At 38.0% G+C, this 11252-nt stretch overlaps 1 protein-coding gene, 1 long non-coding RNA gene and 1 pseudogene across 2 annotated transcripts; all 3 read left to right on the top strand.

Moving 5' to 3' along the window:
* The first annotated feature begins 507 nt into the window (after nucleotides 1-507).
* On the top strand, nucleotides 508-1067 carry LOC148100042 (uncharacterized). The gene is made up of 3 exons (XR_015719896.1): nucleotides 508-585; nucleotides 865-924; nucleotides 1004-1067. It is a non-coding gene; the product is annotated as an uncharacterized LOC148100042 (long non-coding RNA).
* Nucleotides 1068-2304: 1237 nt separating this feature from the next.
* On the top strand, nucleotides 2305-3468 carry LOC148100041 (uncharacterized; annotated as a pseudogene).
* A 2369-nt stretch (nucleotides 3469-5837) lies between these two features.
* On the top strand, nucleotides 5838-11190 carry LOC148100040 (uncharacterized). Its single transcript, XM_087849814.1, has 7 exons — nucleotides 5838-6232; nucleotides 8029-8073; nucleotides 8807-8852; nucleotides 8927-9018; nucleotides 9802-9912; nucleotides 10494-10770; nucleotides 10847-11190. The coding sequence occupies exons 1-7, from the start codon at nucleotides 5853-5855 to the stop codon at nucleotides 11051-11053; spliced, it is 1158 nt and encodes a 385-aa protein (XP_087705940.1). The 5' UTR covers nucleotides 5838-5852; the 3' UTR covers nucleotides 11054-11190.
* The last annotated feature ends 62 nt before the right edge of the window (nucleotides 11191-11252 follow it).

Below are 11252 nucleotides of genomic sequence, written 5' to 3'. Positions count from 1 at the left end.
TGTCTTATCAGCTACCATAGTAGCACTTGATACAAAGTGTTTGGGTTTTAATAGTTTGGTTAAGTGGAACATTTCAGTTCTAATTTGACACCCATAACGTGGCTTATATTTTTGTGTTGTGTGTACTAAGCAGGTTAACAAACGAATAATTCCATACACTTACAAAGATATTTATTTTAAATAAGTTATGCAACATAATTTATTGTGTTTGCCAAATGACTGATGAATTCTGTTTAGGTTAGTTATGATAAGAAAATGCAAAGTATTTGAGAATCTAGACTATATTCATAATGTTTCTGCATTGAAAGGAATCTGAAGTGCTACTTAAGTAATTGTAAGATGATAAATATAATAAAAAAATTAGTTTTTTACTTAGAAGCCAACCTCTTTCATTGTGTTTATTTAAAGGTCAATAAAAACATTAAGAATAATAACAATGATAATAATAACAACATGGAAATTTCATCCCGACGGTTTTCAGAGGAGCTGTGAAAAATGTATCTTAAACAAGTTGTTCATTTGTATCATTTCAAGGACAATGGTGAAGATGACAGCCAGAGAGAAGGAACTTTCACAGTTCCAATGGTAAATAAAAATACATTATTATAGTCTCTCTCTCTCTTTCTCTCTCTCTCTCTCCTTTTAAAAGCAACATACAGAAAAAAGGCCACAACGAAGCATTACTTTCATTCTTATGTCTCTTCTACGCTACTCCATCACATTGTAAAAGTGAAAAGTACAGCTTACCATTAAGCTGTTTAAATATGTCAGTGACAGACTCACTACTTGTTTTTGAATATATCATTTGGATATTTAATTTATTTATAAATTCAATATTCAATACTTGGGTTGTATTCCTCACAGGAAAGTGAAGATGCTACCCAAAGAGATGAGCAGATACCAGAACCACAAACGGTTTCACTGGTAAGAAACAAATGCAAGATGTGTTCCCCTTCTATGGCTCTCTTTTCTTTAAAGAGTAGTTAATTTGAATACTTTTCAGGGAAACAATGAAGATGCCACCCAAAGACAGGAGGAAAGAATAGAAATGGTCACAATGGTGCAGGTAAGACTTGCGGTTAATTGCATTTTTAACTATGACAAACGTCGCTATGACTGCTGTTTATGTTGTAAATGCAGTTTTGAAAAAAAAAACAAGGCTACATATGAAAACAAGTGAAACCTGCTCAAATATAACACAATTCTTTTTCAACCATTCAGGAGAACGCCCCTGAAGCAGGAGTTGATGGAGTGAACTGCTCCAGTGGACTAACAGAAAATCAAAGCATCATCTCAATCCTCTCCTTTGCTTTGAGACACAACACTACAGGTGTATTAATGGAGGACTTGCTGAAACTGCTCAAGTTACATTCTGCTGGGACTACTGTAGTTCCATCAAGCAGGTATTTTCTGGAGAAACCCTTCGCTGATATTACAAACCAGTTTAAACGACATCATTACTGTAGAGTTTTTACTAAGTACATGGGGTCTTCACAATCTTTGGAAGAAACACTTAATTGTGTGTCATGTTCTTCATTCACAACAGTGAAAGCCAGTTTAGAGGAAGGTAACTTTTTTATTAGTATACCATTAAAAGATCAGCTAAAAGACATTCTTGAGAACCACAATGTGCATGATCTATGTTTCAGAGGTGATCCCAGTGGTAGCCGTGTAATAAAGGACATATGTGATGGCAGCTTGTATCAGACCTTAAAGTCTACCAGTAAAGATGATTTTCTGTCCCTCACTTTTAATTGTGATGGTGTACCAGTTTTTCAGTCTTCCAAATTTAGTATTTGGCCAATATTGTGTTGCATTAATGAGATACCACCGGAGAGTAGAGACAAACATGTACTTCTATGTGCTTTATGGTTTGGATCCAAAAAGCCAGACGTCCTGCTTCTTTAAACCATTTGTCGAGGAGTGTGCAAATCTTTCTCAAGTTGGTTTTGAGTGGCAAGATCCTAACAATCAGGCACAGAGACACATGAAAGTACACACATTGTGCTGTGTGTGTGATGCTGTAGCAAGACCATTGTTACAGAATTTCAAGCAATTTAATGGTGAATATGGCTGTGGAGTTTGCCTTCATCCTGGGATGCAAACAAGGAAAGGGAATGGAAACACAAGGGTTTACGCATGTCCTGATGAAAAGCCAAGTGACAGAAATCATAAAACCACAGTAGAAATAGGACAAATAGCTGAAAGACAAGGGAAGACTATATTGGGGATAAAGGCAAATCTGCAAGAGGAGATGAGCCATCTCCTCTTGCAGATTTGCCATTGTTTGATCTTATCCATGGAATGGTCCCTGACTACATGCACTGTGTACTGCTTGGTGTGTGCAGATACATGGCATCTTTATGGATGGATTCTAAAAACACTTCTGAGCCATGGTACATTGGTGTACAAACAGCAAGCATAGACAAACACCTCTTGTCTATTAAACCTCCAGGTATCGTCGCTCGAGTTCCAAGATCTTTAATTGAACGCAAATTCTGGAAAGCTCACGAGTGGCAACATTGGCTTTTGTACTATAGCTTGCCAGTTCTGAAAGGCATACTTCCACAGAAGTATCACTGTCATTGGGCATTACTGGTAGAAGGGATAAGCATTCTCTTGGGGTCCGAATTAAATACTGAACTGATAAACCACGCACACGACTCATTAGTGTACTTTGTTGGAGGTGTACAATCTCTGTACGGAAAACAGCACATGACATTCAATGTTCATTCATTGTTGCATTTGAGTAAAAGTGTTGTGTAATGGGGTCCTTTATGGGCTTACTCAGCCTTTATGTTTGAAAGTTTCAATGGGTACCTCTTGAAACAAATAAAAAGTAGTCAAGCTGTACCACAACAAATATGCAAACGAGTGGCAGTCTCCCGTGCCTTTCCTCGTTTAGCTAAGCGGTTCTTAACAAATGCAGCTGCAGAAGTTAAACAGTTCTGCAATGAAATGAGACAAGAAACCCAGCATGTCAAGAGGCATGAAAAGTTTACTCAGGTGACTGCCCTTGGTTCACCAAATGTAAGACAAATATCTCTGAGAGATCAAGCTGCTCTCCACCCAGTTAGAGAGGTTCCCACAAACTCTGTGGTGAGTTACTACAAGAGAATTTCTGTGAATGGAAACATTGTTCACGGTTACACGTACAGCAAAACAAAACAAAGAAATAATTATGTGGTGCTTCTAAAAAATGGAAGTATTTTTGCTGTCTCACACTTTGTTGAAATGGATAGTCATTGTTTATATGCTATAGGAAAATATGGTAATTGCACAGTGCAAAAGTTAGCCAGAGGTTCTCTTATCAGAACTCAGCTGAGCTATATGTCAACTGTTCACTTTCCCACAGGCTTTTACAAAGCCATAAATGCTACTCAGATAGTTAGGCCATGTATGTACATACAGTGTCCAGACTCTACCTCAATTGTATGTCAGCTACTGAATACATACTATTGTAAATGATTTAATCTTAAATCTTATTGTAAATGATTCAATCTAAATGTGAAGGTGGAGCTACTGATTATGGGGTTGATTATGGGAGAGATTCAAAGGCTTTCAATTGTGTCAAATGTCATTCTAATTAAGACTGAAATGTGCAGCTAACAAGGTCTAAAGCCATAGCGGTTCATAAAGGTGGCGCATTCACGCTGTCATTTCTGAATAGCGTCTTTATTGAAACATGGGTTTCTGACCTGAGTGGAATATATTTCTGTTAAAACATTTTGCAATGCATGTTCACAATATTTATGTATTTCAATGTAATTCCATTAAGCTAGTGGTGTGGTGTTTAAATGGTCCTTAAAGCACTGTCATAATGAATCTGGGTCATGTAAAAAGACAAAAATATATTATATATAAAAATTATATATAAAATGTATTTTATCTACATCTTTGTGTAATCTGCTGATTCTGTGCAAAATTAAAAATATTTCTACAATATGAATATTGTATAATATCTTTTCCATCTTTACTGTCTATATAGAATACATTCAAGATGGATTTTGAATATTTACTGCGTTGATTTAATCATTTGTCAAACTTATTGGAAAAGTTTGTTCTTTAAATGTCAATGCAATAATGGGAAAAAACATTATTTGAAAGTCAGGAATAGGATGCCTAGTTTTGCAAAAATGCTAAACAAAGAAATAAATAAACTTTACACAAATGAATGAAAAGCATTTTTATCAATCCCAGAGGGAAATTCTAATGTAGTAGGGTTTTATTTAATCACATGTTTAGAGCAAACTTCTCGTAAATTTGTGGCTTTCCCCTTCTTATTGTCATTCAATGTTAATTGTTAGTTGTTTCCTGTTTGTGATAACACAAGTAAATCTTTTGTTCTCTATAAAAAACTTACAATAGTTTAGTTTCACTCATGATTGTCTAACTCATATAAGTATGATATTACATTTTTCTTCTTAGGATAATATATGTCGGGTTAATGTCATATAATTTTTTAAGAAGTATCCAAAACATGCAAGGTTCATTTATATAATTTTTCAAGGGATCTTATATGTATTTTCACTCTTGTATATTTTTCATACAAGTTTCACACAAGACAGATAAAAACCTTATAAGATTTATATATATCTTTTCCATATGGGTGGGGAAGAGTGAGGTGAAGTGAACCAAAGCCACAAAACACGGTCAGACAAGGCGGCAAAAGGACAGTGATCTGTCCGTCAGTATGAAGTTGGTGTGTGCTTTGGTGAACAAAAACTCGAGACCGGTAGCAGGAAGATGGGAGACTCGTGTTTCACTGGAATAGTGGTGAATTAAAACATCCTTTGTTGGGGAAATTTAGGTGTAAATGCATCCATACAGGCGAGACAGAGGCAGACCAGACAGTGAAGAAAACAAGGCAAACATTAGAAATATTAAAACGGAAATATAGGATTAATATAACATACAATTAGGGAAAATGTAAGGAACACAATGTAAATGATATTGTAAAGTCATTAAAACAGCATACTCTGATTAAAAGAAACATGTAATTGGGTAGGATGATAATAATAATGATAATAATAATAATAATAATAATAGTAATAATAAAAAACATGTACAAGATGGGTATGTATACTTGTACCCAGAATTTAACAACTATAAAGTTGTAGCATGCCAGTACCTTACCCCATCCATTATATCCACACTTTCAGAAAAGGATATGGTCAATATCTTTACAAATAGTATCTAAACTTAAATGGGATATTCCCTCTGCTTCTTCTGCTTCTCATATACACCCTCAGGGTTTGTGATATGATAATTAATCCTGTAAAATAATATTCTTTCGGTTTATGAATCTGTTTGCATGGATTTCTCAATCCGTTTCCACTGTTAGCAGAAGTTGTGCATGCAGTTTTGGCATGCTGCTCTCCAAGAGTACAAGTTAAAGTTGGAAGTAACTGGCCGATGTTCCACTCTTGAAGATCAGCTGTGCTCATTTGTTGCACATTGTGGGAATGGATAAGTTGAGGCCCTTGCAGGCTACCCACAATTTCCCCAAACTGAGCGACCCACTAAGAAATTCATTCTCACCGTTTCATAAACAAAAGGGATTAAATTTGACAATATCAAATTTAATTTTCTGACCTTTTCATAAATGAAACACGCTGCCAGGCAATCTGTTTTCATTTTTTTTCATCCATTCAAAGTATTCCTTGGGAACACTGAACTCAAGAATCAGTTCCAGCTTTCTTCTACAAGCTTTGTCCAGTCAAGTTGAGGTTTGCCCTGTCCTCTTAGATGCTTTATGTAGTTTACATACTCTGATAAACAGAGAAAAGGATAAAATGAATCTACATAGTGCTGTCATTCAGTTTGAGTGGGGACCTACTGGGCGACTAAGAATGGCTCTTTCCCCCTATCATCTTAACAGCCTTCTGGAACTGAACTTGTCCATCCCAGCCATTGCTAAAATTTTGGGAATGTCCAGAAGCACAATATTCCGACGCATGAATGAGTTCAATCTTTCAGTCAAAGCACTCTATAGCAGCCTGTCAGATGAAGAGTTGAACCAATGCATTACAGACATAAAATCCAGGCAGCCTCACACTGGATACCGGCTGGTGAAAGCACTTCTTCAGGCCAGAGGACACAGAGTCCAGTACCAAAGTTCTATGCACCGTGTTGACACAGCTGGTGTTGTGTCAAGGATGGTTTCCTTGGGATGCATTGCTCGACGTGCTTATTCCGTCCCAGGACCACAGTCTCTAATGCATATTGACCAGTGTTGGGACTAACACGTTATTAAGTAACGCGTTACAGTAACTACGTTACTATTGTGGTAACGAGCACGGTAACTAGTTATTATGCCAAAACCAGGAACGCGTTAGTCGTTACTAGGATTTAGATAGGGTCGTTACTCGTTACTTCGTGTGGTGGCATCGCGGAGCTTCCACAGATTCTGTAACATTAGCAAGTGGTGGAGGCAGCAGGTGGAGGAGGGAAAGGGGACGTAGAAGGAAAAGAGACCTGAGGCGGCCGCCGGTCCAAGTGTGAACTGAACTTCAGGTAAGAAGTTATGACCTGCAGTCTATCTGGGTCAGATATAAACCAAGTTTAGGTGGAGTTTATTTTCGTTGTGCTGACTTTTTCCGTACTGCGTACTAGCTAGCATGACGGAGTTTCTATACAGCTGGGTGGGTGCTATGAAGTTAATGATGTTGAACTTTATTTTGTTCATAAGTTATTAGAGTTGCCAATCGTCCTGTCTGGTATTCAGAGAAAATATTACACGTTTCTTATTGAGGTGAAAAGGAACAGTTTGTCCCGGACTTCAGCTACAATGAAAAGGGCACAAAGCTGGAGTTATTCTGTGTTTGCTGCACAGCTGCCTCTTCTTCTTTCATTCCCCTCCCTCTCCCGTTTCTACTTCAATCATGAAAACTGATCAATGATCAGCTGATCGGCTCTCTTGTTTGTTTATCGCCCACTTTGCGCCAGAAACAGGAAACCAGCGGATGTCACGCTAAACAACAGCAGCACGTTTAAGCTTGATCAGCTGTTGTTAGAATTTATTTAATATTAATTTCTAGTATCAGCTGATGTTTGCTGGAGCCACAGCTGCAAAAAAGCTGCTGGTCATGATATCGGTTTGGTTATCTGGTGAGAGGGAAACATGAAGATGAAACCAGGAGATGTCCTTACTGAATCATCAGAGCTGAACAGGTGATGGAGAAACAGGTTTACCTTTTAGGTGACATGGATGAGTTGAAGGGAAGTTATGAACTGTTTCTGAGAGACAGATAACCCCAGGATCCTTTTTTAGGTAGCTGACAGCTGGTAATTGTGCAGGTGCGGATCTAGCAAAGTTTTGCCAGGGGGGCCAGGTAGGGCATTAACAGGGAAAGGTGGGCACAAAGAAATACTTTTCTTTCTTATTCTCATTTAAAATGTCTAGCTTTTAAAAAATAATTATCTGAATCTTGCGAACAAACGATTCATAGATTGATGCAAATATACCATCAAAACAGTGAACATCACTGTCACAACAGTGTTTGTTTTCATTCAAAGGCTTTATGATTTTTCCTATAATGGCGGCCGGTCTCTAGTCAAAATGCCCGAGCCGATTTTTTGTCCCAGTCCAGCCCTGTATGCAGCTCATCTGCAGTCTGGTGTTACCTACATCTTCCTATTCAGAAGGCAGAATTTCCGAGTTCTGAGTACAATCAAAGCACCACGACTGCAGTTTTTGTGTTGGATGTAAAAGGCGCACATGATGCTGTGACGTAGGCTAGAATCATGGCAGCAGTCAATGATGGTCCGGGTGTGGGATTTCTCTTCTGGAAATATGCACATTATCTTTTCCTTTTTATTGGTAGGTGGCACAGTGCACTTGTGGCAAGTAAGCAAGCTAGAAGACTGGCAAAGTTATGGAAGCAACACATTAACAAGAGAATTCTGAGTAAAACCAAAGTTACTTTCGCTAGTAACTAGTTACTTTGAAAGTAACGAGTAACTTGAAGTAACTGAGTTACTTTTGATAGAAGTAACTAGTAATGTAACTAAGTTACTATTTTAAAGTAACTTACCCAACACTGATATTGACACAAATCACAAACTGATACGGTAAATTGTTTGATCTTTTGAAGTGAAAGATATTCCTGAGAATTTTTTCAGCTGCAAATGTTCAGAACTGTATTTTGTTATCTTTGTCATGACCCTGTGCCTTCTCGGCTGACTCTGTATGGCTACAAGTGTTTTTGTTGTGCTGCATCTCTCTCTCCCCTCCCGCGCACTGCGCTCTACCGGGGCGGAGTCATGACGGCTCCAGCCCCTGGCTCGGACACCTGCAAACAATCATCTCATCTCATTCACTTCTTAAGGCGGCTGCTGAGAGTGCTTCCTCGCTGGATTGATGTGTAACTCTCGTCAGTGTCATTTCTAGTCCGAGCTTTTACCCGAGTTTCTTTCGTGCCGCTGCTTACCTGTTCTTCCTCCCTGTGCCAGATTCTCGCCAGCCTGAGGACCGCCGTTTGGTGAGCCAAAAGCCGGAGTCCGAGCTACCTGAGCTTCAGTGAAGGATTGTGTACATAGCCCGTCCCCTTCCCGTGCCTGTGTTTCCCAGAGACCCTCTTCCTGTGCCCCCTCACCTGTATATATCCGCACCTGGTGTCTGTGTGTAATAAATTGTGAACTTTAGTGACGGTCTGCCTCCGAGTCTCTCCTGAGCCTGACAATCTTACTCGTTACTATATTTGCATCTGGACGGACATAAATTACATCTTGCATTGCTTACATTTAAACACTTCAAAGTGATAATTCAAAAATAGATAAAAAATATTTTGTTTTCCCCATTCAGCTATAACATTGTGATCTTTGGAGGTATTGATGGCTTTTCTCGTAAGGTAAGTTTAGTTTAGTAAGTAAATCAAATGCAATATTTACATGGAAGTTGCTCATTGTTCTTTTTCCTCTAAAGATTATGTATCTCGGTGCTGCTTCCAACAATCTGGCATCAACAACACTGGCATTCTTCCAAAAATCAGTCGAGAAGTTTGGTTTTCCTCTCAGGTGATAAGTGATGCCTTTTATTCTGGGTTAGGTATTTTCTTACATACCTTTTGTAAGACTACCTTTGGATATTTCATTAAAAGTTGTTTAAGATGATTCTAACTTCCCTCAATATATATATCTCTAATTTCAAATGTTTGTTATGGTGACTTGGGGATATTTAAGAATAAAAAAATTAATTCAACACCTTTACCAAGCAGTGCAGTTATGTAATTGGATACAAGGGGTGAGATAGTAATATTTTCCCTCCTTGGCTGTAACTCCCTGACATTACAAGGGTAATCATTTTATGATGTCGGGTTCAGTGTTACACCATGATTTCAAATTCAATATCATCATCATCAATAAGAATTAGTATTATCATTTTAGAATTGTAGGTAACCACTTTTAAATGCCATAGACAACTTATTTATTTAATTTGATGTAAATATTTTTGCAAAAATATTCTTAAAATTGTCTCTTTACACAGATCATGATGATACAAGATGGCACTTGCGTAATTTCCAACAAATTCAATAAATCTAAGTAATTATTACTACCCTGTTAAATCCTGAAAAATGTTTTAACAGCTGTGTTAAATTAAACTTCATACTGACACATGCTGGAAAGTGCATTCATGAGACAATTTTTTGATGCATTCCAGAGCAGTAGCAATGAAAGATTTTAAGGATTGTTTTACATTTTGTTTTTAAAACTTTGCTTAAGGCATATGCTGTTCTTTATTATCAGATCTACGTTTGTTTAAAGCTTCGAATGTTTTGGGGTACTTTTCTTTGTTTTCAGGGTTCGTGGCGACCACGGAGGGGAAAATGTGGAGGTTGCACGGCTGATGTTTGCTGTTCGTGGCACAGGAAGAGGCAGTTTCATTTCAGGAAAGAGTGTGCTCAATCAAAGGTTTGTTCTCATAAAATACTGTCAACCTCAAATGTTTCTGACATAGATGGAAGGTGTTGCAGCTTTATTTCCATTATTTAAAAATACATACATTTAAAGGGCATAGTTTTATGAAAAGGTTTTATAGTAAAATGTCTTTAGAGAACAGTGCCCTATCCAGCAGGATATACTGTCTGATATGTGTCAGGTGTTGCTTCTTTTTTTTTGGCGGTTTTTCTTTCAATTTCCATTATTTACCCCTCAATGAAGAAAATATTGGACAGGTCCTACAAACCCCAAAGAGCCTTCAGGAATGTGCCCTATTTTTTAGTTATTCACGCACCTTTTCCAGTCTGTTCCTTCCTTCCATGAAGGTTCATTCCGTGTTAATGGTCTGGTTGTCATCTCATGTTGCCACTGATCATCAGAACCCTTTTGGCACCTTTTAAGTGATATGCCTGGGTCCTTCCTACATGCCCTGATAATGTGTTATTACTGTTGTCATGCACACATTTCATGTAGGGTTAGAAACAAGCAGGGAATTTCTCATACACACCAAGAAAAGCCATACCTAATTAAATATTTTTTATATATTATTTCAGAATAGAGCGACTGTGGAGAGACCTCTGGGTGGTCGTTACATGCATTTACTACGATGTTCTTCACAACCTTGAGGAAGAGGGCCTTCTTGACATTTCAAATGCTGCACACCTCTTTTGCTGGCATTACGTCTTTCTTCCTCGACTGGAGGATGATTTGAATACATTTTGCAGTGGATGGGACAACCATCCACTGCGAACAGAAAACAACATGAGTCCCAACCAGCTGTGGGAGTTGGGTCACAGATATCACCCTGTTCCTGTTCCAGAAAACACACCGGTAAAGGTGCACATTTTTAGTACTCATTGATTCCTATATACAATTATTCTTTCCTAATTTTGCTTGTTCGTTGCAGGGCTTCCAGATTCCAGACATTGACTGGGAGGACAGTGGCCTATCTTGCCATAACCGTTCAAGCATTGTTGTTCCGAACACTGACTGTCCATTGACAGAAGAACAAATGACAACTTTACAGGACGTTGTTAATCTAAGAGCGGCATCCCAGTCCTTTGGTGCAGACATCTACATTATGGCTGTTCAGTTTTGTCAGCAATTCATTTAGAATAGGCAAGCTACATACAGTTGCAGGAAAAAGTTTGTGAATCTTGTTGAATTTCATGGATTTCTGCACAATTTGGTCATGAAATGTAATCTGATCTTCATCACGGACATCTGGACAATCAGTCTGCTTAAACTAAACCAACTCAAAGAATTTTCATGGTGTTTTCATTAACATAATTGTGTATAAGCAGTTCTGATTA

This window comes from Neolamprologus brichardi, chromosome 13, assembly GCF_056152115.1.
Source record: "Neolamprologus brichardi isolate AB-2024 chromosome 13, ASM5615211v1, whole genome shotgun sequence".
NCBI classification, from domain to species: domain Eukaryota; kingdom Metazoa; phylum Chordata; class Actinopteri; order Cichliformes; family Cichlidae; genus Neolamprologus; species Neolamprologus brichardi.
The sequence above is the reverse complement of the archived record's forward strand: the minus strand, read 5'-3'. Positions and strand labels throughout refer to the sequence as shown.